Genomic DNA, 22385 nt, shown 5'->3' with positions numbered 1-22385 from the left:
CTGTAAAATATACAGGGAGATCTCACATTGGTAACTTTACACATTACTGTTTACTCAGACACTCCCTGTAGTGTACTTTGCACCTGCATCGTCAGCACAATGAAATCGGTAGTCCAAATGACCTTCTTTGTCTGGAATTAAGCGTGGCGTCCTTTCAGATAGGGTTGAGTTGGCCGACAAACTCTGCATGTGCAAAGACTAAAAGAACATCTTTGGCAGGTTAAAAATTGAAACATGTGTGAGTACCAGTGATGGCCAGTAGTTAACTACATGTAGTTAAACTACCTGATTGTAGTTAAAAAGTAGTTATAAACTACTTGCAGAAATGTAGTGTGCAACTACTGGTTAAACTACCATTTCGAGTAGTTAAATACAGTAGTTAGGCTACTGCAGGCGCCAACTACTTCCGATTTTGCCGCAAGCTTTATGGCACGATTGCGCTTCCGACTTTTACCTCGAGCTACTTGTTTGATGAGAACGGAGGTGCAGGGCAATTGTGCCGTGCATGTGTACTAAATCTTCACTTTTATCGCTGCTTGTGATTCATATTTAGGTGTACAAGAACACTACAGGATGGGATTGGTGTTGATGGACAACATTGAGTAGTCATAGATGTAGTTAAAATACATTGCAGTAGTTAAAGAAGTAGTTTTAACTACCTCCCCTGAAAAGTAGTTCAACTACTAGTTAAACTACTCCATCGCAAAGTAGTTAGTAGTTATAGTTACGCTGCCGTAGAAGTAGTTAGTGGCCGTCACTGGTGAGTACGACACACAGACGATAAAATAGTTCACACAATAAGAATAAGCTATGTAAGAATGCAATAAATATGAACTGCACTTCAATACACACTGTAATGCTACTCCGTTCGAATACCATGACCAGGGGGGGATTCAGAACTCTTCAGATGGGGGTTCCGGTCGAGGACGACACACCCTTTGTGGTGCTAACGGTACGGTTCCAGGAATTTTCCGCTATGTCCATGATATCGAGGCACCCCCACCCCTTAAAGCTCCGCCCCTTTATCAACTTGTGCCTTTTTCTATGGCACGTGCATAGGTCGACAAGTTACCCGTCAAAAAGAACTCGTTAAGAGTTAAGTTACCATGTGAAAAAAATGGAACTAAGCCGACAACTAAGTTCTTCAGCCTGAAATGTAACTCGCAGTTACTGAGTTACTTAAAGGAGTACAGAGGGCCATCCAAAAAAATTTCAGATTAAGACATCTGATGAAAGTGTGTGTGTCATTATACCGAATAGCGCGAAAGGTTTTGATGTGTGCAATTTGTTTCCCAGAAAAAAACTCACATAAACACAGCTCCGCGCCTTCACCCTTAACTCGCCACTCCAGCTATAACGAGGATGAGGAGGTATGATGGCACGTCACCGATGACGGCATAAGGAGACTCGTTCTGGTTTGCCGATCAGTGGGGGTCAGCGCATTGTTCCTTTGCCGCCGTAAACCTGTTTTGCCAGTTTTCCCGGAGAATTGGGGATACAAGGAGCGCCCGAAGCTTTACCGAGCAAGGAGAAAGGCTTTATCAGAACCCTGAACAGCCGAGTAGCAGACGACAGCGGAGTAGCAGACAACATTTTTCTAGGCCAATCAGCGAGTGAGTCCTTATAGCGTCAGCGCGAGGTTCCAGGCAGATCACAGGCTGGTACTGCTCTTCACCACCGTTGCGCACGGTCGCTATTTGCGGCATATTTTAAATTCAGTTTCTGCGATAATTATGACTCTGTGGTGTAAATTACTTCGCATGGTGCATCTTACTGGCAAACTTTACAGTTTTATAAGAAGAAAACTGGGTGTTAAAAATGACTTCTGTGCTACTTTAAAAGAAAAGGACGAGTTACGTCGGGGTTACCTCGGACACGATACGGCACGACGCAGGTGCAGTGCGCGTGAGCGGTTGTGTTAAACCTCGAGTTGTTTGCGTTTACGTGCAGCAATTCGAACGCTTTGCGTCTTAGTCCTTGTGGGTGCACAATGGTTCAGCTTCGTTTCAATGGCAGCGGTTCTTAGTTCCTGAATAGAAGTACTGTCACTGATTGAATATCACGTCTTATGGCAAAAAATACAATGAAAGAACCGGAGAGAAAGCAAGAAAATATGTGGACGTGAGGGAAAAGCGAATCAAACGTAACTTGGAACTTAGCTTAAGTTACTTTGGCAAATTACCTGAATAAGAAACGAGTTCCTCTGAAAGTTAAAACTAAGTATTAAGTTACAAGTTAGCAAAAAAGGGAACTTAGTTACAGTAATGAGTGACTTGTAACAAGTTACCTCGAACTCTGCACATATGTACAGTGATGGACAAAAATTGGCAGAACGTTCTCCGGCACGTTCCATGCTCAGGGTGACACACTAGCAGGGAATGTGACACACTAGCAGAGAATGAGAGTCCACGGAGTTACAGACATGTGACTGGGTAACCCAGTCACCTGTTCGCAAGAGGATATCACACCGGCTTTATACGAGGGGTGTTCAAGTGAAACCGGGACTTTTCCTTTTTCGCAAAAGTAAAATCAACTTACAGGCGAGAAATTAGTTTTATTTTTCGACTTAATCTCCAGCTGCACTAATGTACTTGTCCCAGCGTTTCACGAGGGCTTGGATGCCAGCAGCGTAGAAATCCTTACCGGCGCATAGCAGCCATGATTGGACCGCATTCTTGACCTCGTCGTCGCAGCTCAAGTGGCGGCCCCCAAGCAACGCCTTCAGTGGCCTGGAGAGATGGAAATCGCTGGGGGCCAGGTCTGGACTGTAAGGGGGATGTGGCAGCAACTCCCAGCCAAGTTCCTGTAAGGTGCCTGTCGTGAGATGTGCATTATGCGGGCGTGCATTGTCCTGTAGGAGGAGGACTCCTTCAGTGATGAGGCCCGGCCGCTTTTGCTTCAGCGCCTTATGCACATCCCTGAGAACCTGGCAGTGATATGCACTATTGATGGTGGTACCACTGGGCAGAAAATCAACATGAACAACGCCAGCCTTGTCCCAGAAAACCGTGGCCATGGCCTTACCCGCAGACGGGGTGCTTCGGAACTTCTTGGGAGCTGGCAAGCCCGGATGCTTCCACTGTTTTGATGCGAGTTTGGACTCAGGAGTGAAATGGTGCACCCACGTTTCATCGCACGTGATGGTCCGATCAAGGAACGGCTGTCCTTCAGTGTCGAAACGGTACCTTAGCTCTAGGGCGATTTCCAGTCTTCTCTGTCGGTCAAACACGGAGAGCTGACTCGGGACCCAAGAGGCACTAACTTTCCGAAACTGGAGGTGTTCATGAATGATAGTGTTCAACCTTCCGACAGAAAGGTCCGTCTTTCGAGCCAGTTCGGGACATGTTATCCGTCGGTCCTTGACCATCAGGCGCACCAGAAGTTGGACGTTCTCAGGAACTCTGACACTGGGCTCTGAGCCGCCCCGGCCGGGATCGTCCTGCACTGATGTACGGCCACCTCGGAACCGTTTGCACCACTCAAAGGCTTTGCTACGGCTAAGTGTATCGTGGCCATACTGAGCCTGAAGTCTTCCGTGAACTACAGATGACTTTACGCCTTCATTCACGAGAAACTTCATGACAATTCGCTGTTCGATGTGCGCGCTCACCTCGTTGTCGGCCATAATGTCCAGCACGTGTCTTCTGTTTTGCACAAACTTTAGACCACCACGTGGTGAACGGGTGTGAAAATGACGAAAAAGAAGTAGCACGAGCCATTTGTACACTATGGAGACGGAAAGTCCCGGTTTCACTTGAACACCCCTCGTAGCTTCGGATTCGTCGCGAACACCACCCTTAAAAACAATCTCGTCTCTCGGCTATAGGCTACGGTAATCACGCGATCCACAGCGTGGGATCACAAGTTAATAGCACCGCCGCATTTAAAAACTGAAAGAAAACAAATATTTTATGAATCACATTTAAACACTGAAAGCAAAACAGTGCATTTATGAATTACACTCGAAAACTGAAAGGAAACAAATTGTTTCTTACTTCTATAGTTGGTTACTTCAAAGGGGGAAAAAAAATCCAACAGTCACACTGCGAAGTACATGTATATCAGTTTTTTTTTTAAACATCGTGCGTCTCGATTTATTATAACGATATCCGTCACTACGCGCGTATTACACATGTAAATAAACGGCTACCAATAATTTCGGTGCATGCGAATTCACAAAACGACTAGTATCCGCGGCGATCGAGCGCATATACACGGTCCGTGTTTCTGATAACCTCTCACAACGTGATAAATAATAATAATAATTGGGTGTTTACGCAGCGAGACAACTGAGATCATGAGCGACGCCACAGCTGTCGGTCTGTGGATTGCTTTTGCCCACCTGAGGGTTCTTTAACGTGCGATGAAAGCTCATCACACGGCACCCCGTATTTAACGTCCCTCGCGGAAGACGGCGTGTCTAAGCAACTTGTACCCTGCCACCAAGTTGCTGGCGTCTTCGGCCGGGTTCGAACCCAACGTGATAAATAGCGGAGCATTTGGGGGAACAAAATCTTCTTACAGACATCGCAGTCTTTTACTGCTTTACTCATTTCTGCAAATGTAGCATGCTATGACTCCAAAAACATCACCTCTCGATATTTAAGACGTTCGTCAGGACGCCATATTGCGAGAAAAGATCGGAAAATTCACTTTCAGTTCAGAAAAAAAAAAAAAAAAGAGAAAAAAACATGCGTGACCCAGCAGGACCTGAACCTGCCACTTAACACGCACACATCAATATCAGAATATTCCCGACGACAGCTAAATGTTTGCAAGAAAACATCACTTGTCTGCAATTTCCTCCGACGGTGTTATGCTGCATTCGCGCTCCTCAGAAAAAGGAAAAGCGCCGACTCGCCAGCTCCAACGAGTCGTCCTGCATTGTGGCTGTCTATAACTTCATTGTGCGATGATTCTGCCGTGCAACTCAAACGGTCTTACGGAACACATTATAAAAAGATATTACTGAGGTTGTGCCCGCCTCAAGAAGCGACTGACTGGAGCATCAGGGCGCAGACATGACGCGATGACGATTACCATGAGTACTACGGAAAACCAAAAGCAAAGCCAAAGCTTAAAAAGCAAGCGAGCTGGTGGCTAAGATCCATGACGAAAACCCGAGACTGGGAAAAAGACGAAAAACAGACGACACACGAAAACGAACAGACACACAAAACGACACACGACAGACGAAAAAAACACGACGTCTGTTTTTCGTCTTTTTCCCAGTCTCGGGTTTTCGTCATGAAAACTAGTACGGCTTGCTGATCGCCAAATTTCAACGCCACCAAATCTTAAACCACGATTTCAGAAAAAAAAAAAGATGTCGTCACTGAACCGACGTTGTTTGAGGTTTTAGTTATCAATCTGATTTCAACGGACGTACCAACATCGAACAGGCGACCTTTTTCATCAACATCGTCACCACGTCATGTCGCCGCCCAGAGCTTTGTGTTTTGAAGTGCAGCAGTTGCAGTGAAGAACGGCGAACGAACTATTTATTCTGTTTGTCGTTCTTATTCGTCTTACAGCATGTTTCTGTGCATTAATTGTGGATGGACGCGTGATACCCTCAACTATTAAGACTGTACTACCTCTAGGAAGCCCTTTCGCAGAGACTTGTAAACACGCTTGTCCTCACCGTAAGCGTTCGGCATAAACAGGCGACTGCCATCCACCGACCGAACGTCCTGAAACCTGTTGGAACCAATGGCTGTACTATAACAGTGCTGTGTACTATAACAGTGGGACTGGTGACTTTTAAAAGTTGGTGAGTTTGTTTAAAAGCGAAATAATGCGTGGAAGTGATGGAAGGCCATATACCGAGTCTAAAAATATAAGCCGTAGTTCAAGTCCGCCGAACGATTTTCACATTGAAATCTCCAGGGTACACCAAGATAAACTTCGTGGTTTGTAACGGAAGTGGAACAAATAGAAATACAGGGCATTCCTTGGGTAGGCGTCACAATTTGAAAGTTGGCTTCACCTCGAACTTCTGTGCATTGCGGTCAAGCAAACTTTAAGCGACTTCGTGTGTTGAATTCTTCGCTGTTTAGCGCGATTTTGCTGATTTCTTCGCCATTTCTCGTACGAAACAATTGTATTCTTTTGTTTTGTGTCGTCATTCTCCTAGGCGGCTTCATCTCATTATTGAAACGGATTTGGAGGGGGAAGCTGTCAGGGCCCCATTAATCTAACTTATCACTAAACTAACCAAGTTGACGATGTCTTAGGTTAGTTTAGTGAAGTTGGATTAATAGGGCCACGGTAGCTTGCCTTGCCTCCAAATCCACTTCAATAATGAATTTTGAGCTATACTTCGGTAACTCTAATGTTACCTAACTTATCACTAAACAAAGCGATCGTGCCTTAGGGTAGTTTACTGATAAATGAGGTTACGTAAACAAAATACAGAAACCGGTTTCTGTATTTTGTTTATGTGATCTACAGGACTTGACTCCCGTCTTCGAAAATGGTTAAAAATTGGGCTGTTCGGTGCAGCATACTTTAAAAGCGATAAAACCCCCGTGCCGGGGAACAGGTCAAAAGACGACACAACTCACAGGCGCAGACTGACGAACAAGGATTTATTATTATCAAACCCGCTTTATATCCTGAACAACAACGCCCTCTTCAGCAAGGTTCCCAATCACATTCTCAGCATGCCTAGTGGCTTTATCTCTATCAAAAACACAAGACTTATCTTGCGTCCCTCCTGTTTGAATCTTCCAAAAACTTCAAGACTGGAGCAGTTATCAGCATGTCTCATATGGAATTTAGCAACACAACCCTGGCAACTTTTTAAATGCTCAACCAAGTTTCCATACCCCCTGCTAACCGAATAACGATGTTCCTTTAACCTATAACATTAATGCACCGGGATGTTTGCCCGATATATTCATGTCCGCAACTAAACGGTATGCGATAAACAACCCCAACTGTACAGTCCACAAACTGATTTTCATGACTTATAGAGCACCGAGGTAACTGCTCCTGATTTACCTTCCTAATCAGAGATCTTAAGTGGTTTTTTTACGAAAGACTACTTCAACACTGTACTTGCTAGCTACTTTTTTTATCCTGTGGGAGGCTTTATGGGTATCTGTAATTACCCCAAAGTTCCTTCTTTCAGGGCTTTCGGTTTTTTTGCCACCACTTATTTCTCTGATGATTCTGTTTAAGATATCCCTAATGATGTTCTCAGGATATCCTGCTTCTTCTAACCTCTGAATTTGCTCTACACAACCAGCTTTCAGCAGGTGGATGCAGCACCTGCTCAGAGCGTTATTAATTACGATCTAGCTACACCATTTTTTTACGGTCTTTGAAATACAAGACCCATACGGGGTTAAAGGCTTTTTACATCTTTGTTTGTACTGCTAACAAACACCTGCGCAAAGATAGCAAGGTCAAGAAATTGCAATCTCCCCTGTACCTGTGTCTCCAAGGTAAACTTCAAACCTTCCACGCTTTTTTCAAAAATTTCTTTGACCTCAATCTCCCTGACTTCATTTGGGGCACATAAGAGAAAATATCCACATATCTCATGACAGTTAACATGCCTAATTCGCTGCAGCTACCCATAACCTTCCTATCAATTTTTGCTAACGAAGTCGCTAATTATGGGCGCAATACTTCATTGTAATTGCATTGCCACAAAAAAATACTCCCTTTCGGGAGTAAATACACGAAAGTAAACGAATGTCACAGAGCGGAGACTGCATTTCATGCTCTGTTCTAAGAGTCCCAGCAACGAAATTAGTGCGCATGCACGAAAATACTTCGAATCGAACAGTCAACAGTGGTTTGTCGAGTGATATAAAATCTTACAACGTACATAGCAGCACAATTTGCGAAGAAAGCAGCGCTAACTGTTTCTTACTCTGTGTGGGTGGAAAATTGCTAAGTTGGCTGAGTAATACAGCTTTATGCCATCAAATTGATCCAGAGCACATACAGGGTGTTTCAAAAAACGTGTCATTCGGACTTTATAAAAAAACGGGGCGACGGAAAAATACGGGGTAAAGGGCACTTGTGTGGCAACTGAATTTGCCATCTTGCAAAAATATTTTAATTTGATTTTAATTAACATAAATTGAATTTTTTTAATTGAACTCCAAAATTTCCCAACTCAACCTAACGTTTTTTTTGGGGGGGCAGGAGCAGTCCTCCTCTCCACGAATCTTTGCGTCTGATTTGGTGCGCCGTTGAATACCCCAAACTTGGAAGCCGCAATTTCGGGACTTTTTTTGGGCAGTTCCATTTGCAATATCGAGCGGATTTCTTAGTGGATCTGACTAAGTTCGCTACGGGCTCTCTAATTCTGTAAAAAAAACTTGAGGTTGACGTGGGAAATTTTGGAGTTCAATTAAAGAAATTCAATTTATTTCAATTAAAATCAAATGAAAATATTTTTTCGAAAAAAAAGGTGGCAAATTCAGTTGCCACACAAATGCCGTTTACCCCGTATTTTTCCGTCGTCCCGTTTTTTTATAAAGTGCGAATGACACGTTTTTTGAAACACCCTGTATATACGTATACTGTTGCATTCAGGAGACCATTCGCAAAGTTCAGTGACAATTTGCAGTCCTGGGGAGTAAATGTCGGAGTTAGGGGACCAAAAAGGGAGAGTATAATTGCAATCTAAGGGGGAGTAGAAGCTGCAATTACTCCGCATTTCACTCCTTTTTTTCTTAAGAGTGTGGACACCTGCACCCTAAGAAAAAACGAAGTAAAACGGGGAGTCTACTCCCCTAGATTGCAATTACTCCCTATTTTAGTCCCCTAACCCGAAATTTAGTCCCGACATTTACTCCCCAGGACAGAAAAAATGTCACTGAACTTCTCCAATGGTCTCCTGAATGCGACAGTCTTCGTAAATATGTGCCCTTGGCAGGGGCGCCGGAACAGGGGGAGCGACGGCTCCCCCTCATTTACGAATGGGGGAGCACGGCTCCCCCAGTGTCAGCCCAGCGTCGTAATCTTATACGGTCTAACGGAATGGCCCGCGCGTGCATGTGTTCTTTCGGTGGCCATAAATTTAGAGAACAATAAACAGAGATCCTACCACTGTCACTGTGCGCGGAGACCGTTTGAGAAGAGCTACATGCCAATGGTGTCAGGTTCACAGGGTTCTGGAGTTGACCATGGCAAGGTTTGTGGTACGGAGTGCAATAAATCAGTCAGAAAGTGTGTAACGGGGGGCGCGAGCATTCCCAGACTCAATCCACGGGGTTGGGGAGGGGGGGGCGACAGAGGCGCAAACGGGAATCGCGAAAGGCACGCAAGACACCAGACATCTAGGGGAAATAAGGATACCAAGGAACCGCCCGGTTGAAGACAGAGGGTCGTTATAATGGCGGTTTGCGAGGCGCAGCCACAGATTTCAGTCGGTTGTGGCCAGGGTGCCCACTTCGAGCTAGCGTACAAGACCTGTAGTAGGACAAGTGCGATGAACTGAGACGAAACTTCGCACCGGTGTTGTGTTCATGTGTCGGCAGTGGCAACGTCGAGGGAGCGCCACCGAGTCCTCGACTGCAGCAGCGTTACAGGATTATTAAATGCCATAGACATCGGAGAAGGCAACACCTCTGGAGTGGGATATGTATCGCAGCTTGTTTGTTGTCTTATATATATTGTGTATATCTCCACCCGTCATAGTAGAATATTCTAACTGTTAACCTGATTGGTGACCCCACGCTTTCCATCGTACCGATGTTCAAAATTTACCCGCTGTTTTCATTTTTCTTATTGAGTCGCCCGGGAGTTATAACGACAAAGGGACACATTCTTGCTGAGCTCCAGACCGGCCCAGGAAAGTCTGGTTTATTCGCAGAAGGCTTGCGGATCAGACGATATTCGCTTCCAGTCCCGGCACATGTACATGCCGCGACGGCGATTCCAGGGGACAAGTACCCGAAGTTCCCTACACATTACTTGCCATAGAGGTCTAGGCACTGCGCAGAAGTAAAAAAAGCCGGACGCACTGAACTAATTCACCAACAAGCGCTATTTAATTACAGTACTTCTGCAATGTTACTTTAGCTCTACTGTACAAATATGCACATGTCATTTGCTAGGTACACGTTTACAGTTCGTGCAGCAACCATGTATAACGCCACCATGAGTACAGCCACTGTACCATGATCACTCAAGGAAAATAAGTGATGATGATGATGATGTTTAATGTAGCACTTTTTTTTCGCTCCCCCAGTGAAAAATTAGTTCCGACGCCACTGGCCCTTGGTCATTTTGATGGCATAAAGCTGTATTACTCAGCCAACTTAGCAATTTTCCAACCACAGAGAGTAAGAAACAGTTAGCGCATCTTTCTTCGCAAATTGTGCCCTATGTATGGCGCAAGATTTTATATGACTCGATATATCACGGTTGACGGTTTGCTTCAAAGTATTTTCATGCATGCACACGAATTATGTACCTGGGACTCTTACAACAGCGCGTGAAATCCAGTCTCCACTCTGTGACATCCATTTACTCCCGAAAGGGACTATTTTTTTTTGTGGCAATGCATTTAGTCCCTAAAAGTACCCCTTTTTTTCTTAGAGTGTGAGGGATCACTTCCTTTGCAGGGATAAAATGTCTGCACGGACACTGTCATCACTGCGATCCATCTGCGACGGCTCAGTTGTTGCCATGTGGTCCGTGGGCACGCAGATACATCCTCAGAAGCGTTCCAGAGGCACACAGACAGACAGCACGTTTCGCATAACGTACGTAGGTACGTACAAGTATTTTCAGCACTGTATAAGTACAGAGTGTGTGCAGAAAAACATGACCCGCACTTTTACATGTAACTCGTTGTCTACTTAGCCGAGGAACTTCCGGTGGCGCACGACGGCGTATTTATGCGTCCGAAAGCTACAAAAAAATCCTGGAAGCCATATTCAGTGTAAAAAAATAAACAGAGCGCGAAAACATGGGCTTCCATGCATTAGAATAGGGCGGTCATGACAGTGCATTGTAGTGCATTTCCGTCTCATGAGAGTTATGTGCAGGCACCGCTAGGGGTACTACCGATGAGCATCCATGTGGGACATCGTTTCGATTTATGCACCGATAGCTCCCCTAGCGGTACTTGAACACAACTCTCCTACGTGCACCACGTTGCCCTTTCACATACACCCTATTGTCCACCATGTTGCCCTATTCTGATGCACGGAAGCCGACGTTTTCGTCGTTCCGTTTATTTTTTAAGCTGGGTATGGCTTCCACAATTTTTCTACAGATTTCGCACGCATAAATGCGCCATCGTGCGCCACCGGAAGTTCGTTAGTTAGGTAGGCAACAAGCTATGTGCCTAAACGCGGGTCATGTTTTTCTGCACACACCCTGTACTTCCACACTGCCGACGTCATCCCGCGTGGAAGCTTCGTAGCAGACGACAATGCCAGGTGACGTCACAGTATCTTCCTCCGAGCGAACCGCTGTACGCTTTGCATGCTGGTTTCGGTTTGGTATTGTCCTCATTTACGAATTAATTACTCGCACAAAAAAATGAATGCGAATGTGGTATTCGGTATCAAGGAAGCGATCCGCGTTAGGTAAGACGCTCACCTAAAGTTTTTTTTTTTCGAATCGTTTCCGGAGTCTCCTTTCAAGCCGGAACCACTTCTGCGGAAGACAGTAGAGAAAGTTTGTTCGCACATCGCTGAGAAACGGCGTAAAATATCGTCGAAAGAGAAGTACTGGCGCGTTCTCCTTGCTTTACCCAGAGCCATTTATAGGGAGAGCTTGGCCATTCTTTGATCTTTTGCCGCCTCATGGGAGGAGCTTATTTTGACGTCAGAGTCGTCGTTGCGCCGCCCAAAAAGCCGGAATCCGAGCGGAATACCGCTTATCAGCCATCTAGTCCGCGCCATATTGATGCTGTCCGCCAGCTGGTCGACACCTTCGTGGCCGTGTTGAGTGTAATCTACAGGAATAACCGGCTTATGACCCACTGGCGTAAGTGATAAGGGGGGCTTTGTTGCCGAACAGAAACAGTTCAAGGACGAAAGGCCTTCGAAGCAAGAAGTACGCACGTGTCTTCCCAAGCAGCAAAATGTACTGAAAGTCGGGTGCAATAGGGGTGGACGGGTAGGTGGAAGGCCTTGAACAGACTCGTGAAACTAAGGAACATCGATAAGACACATACCGTCCACCCCTATTGCACTCGACTTTCAGTACATTGTGCTGCTTGGGTTCTCTCCTTGGATAGTAAACAACGATCAGCATCAATATGGCGTCCGACCGGTTGACGACTGGACAACAATAGAGCGCGACGAGGGAGGTCGTTCTGCCGTGACGTCGCATGACGCGCTTTATGTTAGGCTCCTCCCAATGGCCAAACTCTCTCTATAAACGGCTCTGGCTCCTGTCAATGACACATTTTGTAGAATTCCAGGACTATTCGTCGATTGGTATTGAGCGAGAATTCGCAAATATTTTGGTGTGCGACACTCTATCGAGATGGCAGCACATGTTCGAGACGCACCAAACTTTAATTTATGAAAAATCGACGTCTCAACCTTGTCCCGTAATAAATACGTCATTGACTAGAGGAAAGCTAAGAGAACACGCCAGTAGCAATGCTATGATGATAGTTTAGAATGTTTACGGGCCTTGTGCGAACGAAAATCGCCCATAGATTTCTGAAGTGATTCCCCCTTAAGGAATAAGACTCAGTCAAGGCTCGCACAATGAGAGCGGACAAAACAAACGCAATTCGCACACGGCATAGCACACCGACCCAGCGGAAGCAATCTCGATTTGGATTGGCTACCAAGGTGCCGAATGTGCCTGGTCTTCACGTGTACAAAGGCACGATATACTAGATTATTACGACAATGTTCAATGTCATCGGCACATCTTCCCAGCGCCGCATTTGGAAGGTAGTGGTGGCGCTGCTCATCGGCCCGGTTATGGCTTCCTCAATTTCTGCAATACTTTATACTTGATGCTTATACTTACTTACTTTATACTTATACTTACACAGATGCTTCTTTCTGAAGTTGATTATCATCATCATTCGACGCGTTTTCATTGGAGCTGTTGCTATCGTCTGCTAGGGTAGCCGTACGTCTGCTTCTGCTCGTTCAAAATTCAGATTTCCATTGTCCAATCATGATGAGTAGGACCCCTAGCGCAGTGTTTCCCAAAGTGTGGTCCGCGGACCCCTGGGGGTCCGCGAGAGTGTCCGTGGGGGTCCGCGACAGTCTCTCACATTTCAGTGAGGATTTTCGTCCCCACAAACACGCGCTCGTACATGCTGCCCGATTTCCAAACACCCAGAACTTCCAAAATTGTTGCAAGCATGCTTCAATGGCTAGCTTCTAATTTCTGATAGAAAAGTCCCGCAATGCACGTTTGTCCGCGTCATACACATTCAAACAAGAAGAAGAAACCAGTCCGGAATCGTTTCTGAAGCTGTATCGAAAGCACGCAGCAGCTGACGAGGTTGCTGGTTATGCACTGGCTAGCATGGGAAATACAGTGCGTCATATCGTTTTGCTTCGAGTTCGCCTGTGTTTAGCGCATTTTATATTTTGCAGCCTGCGGACCTCTTGCAGCGATGGTGGCACTACAGATGATACCTCTGTTTGGTATTATCAATCTTGAGAGTTGACAAGCAGTGCACCATCGAAGAAAAAGTACGGAATGGCGTAGCAGTGTGTTATCTTGGCTCGAAACGGAGCAGACAAACATGCAATTGCGTTGCATGTGTGTGTGTGTGGGGGGGGGGGGGGTCCGTGAATTGGTTCTCATCGCTTCCGGGGGTCCGTCACCGCCAAAAGTTTGGGAAACGCTGCCCTAGCGGATCACGCAGATGGGCTCCTCATAGCAGTTGCCAATTATAACATGATCGTTATAATCTAGCAGTGATGGCCAGTAGTTGACTACATGTAGTTGAACTACCAGTTAAAGTATGTGATTGTAGTTAAAAAGTAGTTATCAACTGCTTGCAGAAATGTAGTGTGCAACTACTAGTTAAACTACTATTTCGAGTTTGAGATTGGAGGTGCAGAGCAATTGTGCCTTGCGTAGGTACTAAATCTTCACTTTCATCTCTGCTTGTGATTCATATATTTCGGTGTCCAAGAACACTATAGAATGGGATTGGTGCTGATGGACAACGTCAAGTAGTTAGAGATGTAGTTAAACTACGTTGCAGTAGTTAAAGAAGTGGTTTTAACTACCTCCCCTTAAAAATAGTTGAACTACTAGTTAAACTACGTTAGAAAGTAGTTAGTAGTTTGATGAAAGAGGAAAGTCACTGAAAGGGTTAGCCAGCTGTAGGACTCGAACCCACATCTTCTGGATTACCGGTCCAGGGCTCTACCAATTGAGCTATTAAGCTAAGCTAACATGCCTTCTCAGCGACTTCCAATGGTGCGTCATCTAAAGGGACAAACCAGCCACCCTCTCTCACTCATCCCCCTTTCCCTCTTACATTTTTCTCACTCATACACACAATCATACGACGGGATCGACGCAAGCGGCAACTGTTGAACAAGAGAGAACTGACGTTCTGTGGCTGGAGCAACACAGAAAGGACAAACACATACATAGTTAGTAGTTATAGTGAAACTACTGTAGAGGTAGCTAGTGGCCATCACTGCAATCCAGTAGGTCGTGTTAAAAGGTCATGGCCGAGCACACAACACCGACCGTGGCGCCTCCGAGACTTGAACGTTACGAGGAGTTGTTGTCCCCGCACAACTTCTAGGCCCCTCCCCGTCGCTACTCTCTTTCCCAGCTTTTCTTCTAGCCTCTCTCCTCATGGTTTCTATGGTTACAGGTGACACGGAGGCGGGGGAAGACATATCCTTCGAAGATTTCCCTCGTGGCATCGCATCCGCCCTGGAAGAGGATTCCAGGAAGGAGCGACGCGGGGCCGACAGCGAGACGTTCAAGTGCCGACACTGCAGTTACTCCAGCGTGCACGCGTCTGACGTCGAAGGCCACGAAGGGACACACACCAGAGAAGGGACACACACCGAAGGGACACACCGAAGGGACACACACCGCCCTAAATTCTGCGAAGTGTGTTCCATCGCGTTCACGCACGAGAGTTACCTGATGGCGCACATGAAGTCCCAGCAGCCGAGACCGGACCATCAACGAGCCCTCGAGAGGCTTCTCTCAGCAAGAAGAAGAGCGTCCGCGGGATCGTGCAAGGGTGCGCCCGCAGGAGAGGAAGGTTCCGAGGGATTCAGTAAGTTTCAGGCAGATGTTTTTAAACAGTTCATCAGGACCAACGGTACACTCTAAGAAAAAAAAAAAAGGAGTACTTTTACTTCTTTTGGGGAACAAGTGCGTTGCCACAAAAGATAGTCCCTTTCGAGAGTAGTTGCACGGGAGTAAATACACTCTACAGAGTGGTCACCGCAATTTCACGCGCTGTTTTAAGAGTCCCGGGTACATAATTGGTGTGCTTGCATGAAAATACTTTGAAGCAAACCGTCAACCGTGATACAGTAAAACCTCCAAAGTCAGACACCTCCCTACATCAGACAACTCCCCATGTCGGACAAGATCTCATTGCACGGCCATTGAAACTACATAAGGACGAAATTCTCTGTCGGACACCTCCCTATCTCGGAAGTAGGACAGGGTTTTCCCTACTAAGTCGGACAAAATCCTGGCCAAATTACCTCAATATCGACCCATCTCTGCACCAAAATGGGCCAGTGGACTTGACTTTCGCCCCTTTTTTCCCCTATACTGGTCTCAGCATTTTGTTGCTTTAGTATTTCGAGTCCAAAAACAAGTGCTGTCAGTCTACATTGTAATTCTTTATGTAAGCACTTGTCTTCGGTTTGTCTAGAGCCTTTAAATGCGCACTTTACCAAAGCAATTAAAAACGGGATGACGCACCAGAGGACAAGTCCTCGCTGCTCGAAAAGCTCCAGAGGTAATGCCATTGAGTGGAATCTGAACGGAATTGAATCTACTAAAATCGCTAATAATTATTAGTGAAGAGTGGGTAGAGGAACCACTAAGGACCATAGATTGAGAAGTTACCCATCAAAAAGAACTCGTTACAAGTTAAGTTACCGTGTGCAAAATGTAACTAAGTTAATAACGAAGTTCTTCAGCCTGAAATGTAACTCGCAGTTACTGAGTTACTTATAAAAAAGAACGAGTTACTTCCAAGGTACTTCGGACACAAAATACCATTACGCAGGTGCAGCGCGCGTGAGCAGTTGAGTTAGACCTGGAGTTGCCTGCGGAGGAGCGCAACATGCTTAGATCGTTTTCGTTTATGTTCAACAATAGACCTCTCCCTGTTTGTAAACAAATGACGTCATAGTGTTCAACAGCGCCAAAATTTGGTAGAATTGAACTACGCTCGAAGCTAGAGGTGAACAAGGTCGCGCCCAAGAGCCACGGTCTTGAGGGGATTACGATATGGTCCCTTAAAGGGACGCGACCCTCGGTCCTACTTTTCTTTCAGTGGGAGGCAGCGAACAAGTGCCCGTTCGTGGAACCCAGCCCTCTCCTTCCGATTTGTTTCGGTTTCAGTCTGTCTATGACATGACGAATGTTTCTCTGGTAGAGGTCTGTGGGCGTGTGGCCTGTGGGCGTGTGGCCTGTGGGCGTGGGCCTGTGGGCGCACAATGGTTCAGCTTCATTTCAATGGCAGCGGTTCTTACTTCCTGAATAAAATACTGTAATTGATTGAATATCACGTTTTATGGCAAAAAATTCCACGAAGGAACCGGAGAGAAAGCAAGAAAATATGTGGACGTGAGTGAAAATCGAGTTAAAAGTAACTTGGAACTTAACTTAAGTTACTTTGGCAAAGTTACCTAAAAAAGGAACGAGTTCCTCTGAAAGTTACCACAGCGTTACCTCGAACTCGGCTAAGGGCCATAAATTGAAGAAGGGCGACATTTCTGGCAACACAGCTGTGATCTTTTCCATTTTTTTGTTTCCCTCATTCTGTAACTCGGACACCTCTATAGGTAGGACACGCCTCGGCTGAACCGCGGGTGTCCAACATAGGAAGGTTTCACTGTATATCGAGTTAAACAAAATCTTGCGCCATACATAGGGCACAACTTGCGAAGAAAGGTGCCCTAGCTGTTTCTTACTCTGTGCGGCTGGCAAATTGCTACGTTGTCTGCGTTATACAGCCTTATGCCGCTCGGATCGACCAAGGGCACATATTTACATAGACTGTTGCATTCAGGAGACCATGCGCGAAGTTTAGTGACAGTTTGCAGTCCTGGTAAGTAAATGTCAGGTTAGGGGACTAAATTAGGGAGTAATTGTGGTGGGGGGCAGACCAGGGGAGTAGAAGCTGCAATTAACTCCCCGTTTCACTCTTTTTTTCTCGGAGTGTAGTCTAAGAGAACTACCCGCCACAGGCAGCATGCGAGCAACGTACTTTACCCCCCGCACGCACAACTTGACGGTCGCTCTGTTTGTCTTGCAGGCGTCGCCAAGCAGGAAGAAGACTGTTCCTTCCAGTGCTTCCCTCGGAGCACCGCAGTATCTTCGGAAGAGCGGCGCAAGATGCCTTCCTGCAGGGCCAAGAAAAAGGGGAAATTCCAGTGCAAGTTTTGCGATTACTGCAGCAATCAGTCGTGCCACGTTGAGGTACACGAGAGGACCCACACGGGTGAGAAGCCGCAAGTGTGCCCACTGTGTTCCAAAACCTTTGCAGGAAGGAGTAGCCTGAGAAAGCACGTCCGGTACACACACAAGGACCGTGGCATCTATGAGTGCTCCACCTGCGGGGCTTTCGTGCGGCAAGAGCGCCTTCGAGAACACGAGATGGCACACGCGCAGGATAGTGCGTGTTCACACGAGCGACAGCTTCACGGAACATTCCAGTGCAAGCTTTGCGATTACTGCAGCAATCAGTTGTGCCACGTTGAGGTACACGAGAGGACCCACACGGGTGAGAAGCCGCACTTGTGCCCCTTGTGTCCCAAAAGCTTTGCAGGGAAGGGTAGCCTGAGACAGCACATCCGGTACACACACAAGGAACGTGACATCTACGAGTGCTCCACCTGCGGGTCTTTCCTGCGGCAAGAGCGCCGTCGGGAACACGAGATGGCGCACGCGCAGGATAGTGCGTATTCACACGAGCGACATCCCGATGGAAGATTCTAGCGGAAGAAAAAGCAAAAAACACTGCTCGCAGAGACAAAGTTCTGCCCCCTGTCATGCGAGCATTCACACGATGCGGAACATCGGGAGTGGCGTACTGCGCACTTGGCAGACGACACTTCCCAGACGACACTTGGCAGGCGACACTTCCCAGACGACACTTGGCAGGCGACACTGGGCAGACGACACTTGGCAGGCGACACTGGGCAGGCGACACTGGGCAGAAGACACTGGGCAGAAGACACTTGGCAGGCGACACTTGGCAGGCGACACTTGGCAGGCGACACTTGGCAGGCGACACTTGGCAGGCGACACTTGGCAGGCGACACTTGGCAGAAGACACTTGGCAGAAGACACTGGGCAGAAGACACTTGGCAGGCGACACTGGGCAGAAGACACTTGGCAGGCGACACTGGGCAGAAGACACTGGGCAGAAGACACTGGGCAGAAGACACTGGGCAGAAGACACTGGGCAGAAGACACTGGGCAGGCGACACTGGGCAGGCGACACTGGGCAGGCGACACTGGGCAGGCGACACTGGGCAGGCGACACTGGGCAGGCGACACTTGGCAGGCGACACTTGGCAGGCGACACTTGGCAGGCGACACTGGGCAGAAGACACTTTGCAGACGCGGCCGTCAGCGTCTTTCCTGTTGTCTGCTAAGAATATCTTGTGACTGTGTCGCAGGATATTCCCCACGGTTAGCAGTGTACTTGAACACTGGACGTTGAGCACTCGCGCTCAGCGGGCTATGACGATTTTTGCGTCTTCCGCATCTGCGGGGAATGTCGCCCATGTGGATACACGGATAGTGTTGTGTTCCAAGGAACTTCCTTGTGGTAGTGAGAACGCACTGTGAAACAGTAGAGCTTTCAGCGTCGTCGACGGATACGTGAGAGTGGACTTTGAACTAGCATCGTTGAACCGTAGTCAGCATCAACATGTTCCATATCCCTGATCGGGGGAAAAATTGTTGGAAAAAATTTGATTTTTCACCCTCTGTCTTTCAAATGTATGGAGCATTTATTTCTACGTACTTTCTACTAGTACTGATTCCACTATCATACAGGGTGTTTTTCATTTGTTATGGAATTTTTATTCTTATGGAAATTTTTATGGATTCTTAATATGATTTTATTTTTATGGACAGTTTTTATGGAAAAAACGAGCAGTTCAAAGTTGATGCTTTTTCAATGGCTGATATGCATAGATCGACAAGTTACCCATAAAAAAGAACCTGTTACGAGTTAAGTTACTGTGTAAAAAATGTCACTAAGTTCATAAGGAAGTTCCTCAGGCTGAAATGTAATTCGCTGTTACGGAGTTATTAAAAAAAACGAGTTACTTGGAAGTTATTTCGGACACAAAATGGCGCTGCATATGTGCAGCGCGTGAACAGTTGAGTTAGACATTGAGTTGCCTGCGGAGGAGTGCAACACGCCTAGATCGTTTTTGCTTTTGTCCAACAATTCAGACGCTTTGGATCTTGCTCCCTGTGGGCGCACAATGGTTCAGCTTCATTTCAGTGGCAGTGGTTCTTACTTCCTGAATAGAATACTGTCATTGATTGAAGATCACATTTTATGGCCTAAAGTGCCATGAAAGAACAGGAGAGAAGGCAAGAAAATATGTGAACTCGAGTGAATGCAGCTTTGTGTACGATATTTGTATCGCTTTACAAATGTGGTTAATGGTGTTGGACAATTCCCGTCAACCTCAATAATAACACTGAAAAAAATTCAGTCTAATTTCCGGGTATAAAAGCCACCCTGGAGGCGCTGGACGTACGTTAAGTGAAAAAGAAAAAAAATCCTCTGGTTAAACTAACCGCAGCTGATGGCCAAATGTAACGCAGGGAGGCTGGGCCTTGTCAAGCACATTTCAATTGCTTTTTGCGCAGTCCCCCATCATCTTTTTATGCAAAAATAAACTGAACTGAACAATTTTGTTCAACTAAGATTGGGCAGGGCCTGTGATGCCAATGTCAACCGATTATGAATTCGATGACATAACCCAGTAAACCATCTACATACCAGCGACATCCACATAACATCCTGAGCGTGAGATTTGGATATCCCAGGGAGGCTCGCGCAGAGCCTGTAGAAGTCTTTTGTACGTCCTGTGGATGCCCATTTGTCCCACTTTTTTTCCACATCCACGGGACGTCCCACTAACTCAACTAATGGACATTCAGACATTCAGAGGACATTGGCGCCACCTTCCGATCCGTGTGCCAGGAACACATATTTTGAAACATTTTGCGAGAGTAGTTGTGGTGGTGGTGGTGGGTGTCGGCACCATTAACTGACCTGTAACTATAGTGAGTGGCCACAATATAACTATTTCGTTCCCTGTTTCTTCTCTGTGCGCGTTTCTGGCACTTCCCATAACGGACACAGAGCGCGGCGGTTTAAATAAAGCAAACAGAGAAACGGAAAAGGTCACAGTCCAGAATGGGCTTCGAAAGGTACTAGCATTCACTTTCCAAGAGAAAGCAAATACAATATATTGCTTGCCGCGCGAAGTTCCGCCGGAACTGCTCGCCTCCCAAACAACACGGAGGAGGAGCTGTCTAAGTATAATTCGATAATGCACAATAACAACAGTCAAGTGAGGGGTTGAGTGGTGTATTAAATCTGCAACGAGGTAACGCCTGTGTTTCTTACTGCTCTTGGTCTGAGACACTCAGGTTCATCGAAAGTCAAATTTGAGAGTGCCACAGAATTCCGCATCTCCCTTCTTTCGCAATAAGTGCTCAATGTAACATAGACGGTCAGTTTTAGAAGGAGCAAAATCTTGCAATCTTGCACAGGAATGTTTCTGAGAGACGTCGTTCAGCACCTGTTTGGCACGTTCTTTTTTGTTCGTGAGGCGGTCACCGCAGAATATCCGAATCTCTGTGTACCCAAGATATTCTCCTTGGGACGTACAGAGGATATACAGAATTGGATATCCCTAACAACTAAAATATTTTGAGGGGATAGTTGTGACATCTGCGACATAGTTTGGATCCAATCACGAATATCCATGGGATGTACATAGGATGTCTTGACGTCTTGATTGTCTGCGACACATTTTGGACGTCTCCAGGATATTCTTGGTTTACTGGGAGGCGTTGTATCACAAGTGAACTGCGTACGTTCCTTGTAGTTCCTTGTGATGATTTCAAGGAGCTTGGAACATGTATCTGATTACTGCGCCACAAGCGCATGTGGTGGCCCGTGGAAGACGACGAAGACGTGCCTTTGCTGGCGCGCGCTACTGCGCCCGGCAGTACCCGGCAGCCAGTTCGTCCGGCACTGCCCTAGCGTGAGGCCAAGCACGCCTGCCCGCTGTGACGTTGAATTACCGCTGGTCAGGACTCGTGTGGAGGAAGTCCATCTCCTCTACATTTGGTGACACGAACAAGGAACACACCATGTTCGGCGTAATTCGGCCCCTTCACCGTCCAGAATCTTCCACCGACCCACGAATCACTTCGGAAGCCATGACTGTAGGTACGGTGCCCCGTTACTCCACGGACTCGCTAGGCGGTGGCGCTCCGCGCACGTTCAAGAATCTGACATTCCAGGACGCCAAAGTGAGCTCGCATCCACGACCTTCTAGAATACAGCGACCATGTCATACAGACACCTTATATACACTTACATCTGAAGCGCAGTGAAGCACCGTCGACGGATGTTATCTACACAGCCCTGTCCTAACCTGGCGTTCAAGTCGAACAATAACACATTTTCCTCGTAATTATGTTCTCCTAATTCAGTTGGACTGTCGCTCACCCAAAACGTGAAGTGCCGAACGACCGTTTCACAAAAGATGAGAAGGGTTTCACAAAAGACGAGAAGGGGGACCACAATTTCACATTTCAATTTACCCCTTCAACCTGTCTCGCTGACACTCTCGCTCACGATGTCCCGCTTCCTTTCCTTCCTGTCTGTCCTCTTCTTCGGGCGCTTGCCGACACCCGATGCGGTGCCCATGATGATGCACTTTCACTATCGCCGCATCGTCTCTCGCCTTCCGGGGGCTTTCGAGAACCTCCGGAAGGAACTGAACATCTGCCACAACGTCGGCGGTTACGTGTCTGCCGTCGCCAACCTGCTCTGTGACGTCCTGCAGGACAATCTGTGCCTGCAGGACGAGTGCCTCGACTGCGTCAGGTACGTCGTCTCCCATCACCGACGACATCTCACGGTTGATGACACTACGCGACTCATCCGTTCCATTGCCCTCGCCATCCTCTCGCCCGCCAACTCATCC

General features: G+C 46.8%; 1 protein-coding gene across 2 annotated transcripts; it reads left to right on the top strand.

Moving 5' to 3' along the window:
- Positions 1-5453: 5453 nt before the first annotated feature.
- On the top strand, positions 5454-19432 carry LOC135372229 (zinc finger protein 14-like). Of its 2 annotated transcripts, XM_064605904.1 has the most exons (5): positions 5454-5773; positions 10593-10741; positions 14801-15217; positions 17444-17607; positions 17675-19432. In XM_064605904.1, exons 2-5 carry the CDS (start codon positions 10600-10602, stop codon positions 17687-17689), a joined length of 738 nt encoding a protein of 245 aa, XP_064461974.1. In that variant the 5' UTR covers positions 5454-5773; positions 10593-10599; the 3' UTR covers positions 17690-19432. The 2 variants fall into 2 exon arrangements, with proteins under 2 accessions (XP_064461974.1, XP_064461973.1); XM_064605903.1 differs by having other exon boundaries at positions 17444-19432.
- Positions 19433-22385: the final 2953 nt, after the last annotated feature.

Source organism: Ornithodoros turicata, unplaced genomic scaffold (genome assembly GCF_037126465.1).
Source record: "Ornithodoros turicata isolate Travis unplaced genomic scaffold, ASM3712646v1 Chromosome132, whole genome shotgun sequence".
In the NCBI taxonomy this organism is placed as follows: Eukaryota; Metazoa; Arthropoda; class Arachnida; order Ixodida; family Argasidae; genus Ornithodoros; species Ornithodoros turicata.
This window is presented reverse-complemented; position numbering and strand designations above follow the sequence as displayed.

Coding starts and splice junctions, on each gene's coding strand:
- LOC135372229 (XM_064605903.1), top strand. CDS start 10,600: ATGTCTGCACGGACACTGTCATCACTGCGATCCATCTGCGACGGCTCA. Junction 10,742..14,800: donor GTTTCGCATAACGTACGTAG/GTACGTACAAGT, acceptor CTATGGTTACAG/GTGACACGGAGGCGGGGGAA. Junction 15,218..17,443: donor GGAAGGTTCCGAGGGATTCA/GTAAGTTTCAGG, acceptor TTTGTCTTGCAG/GCGTCGCCAAGCAGGAAGAA.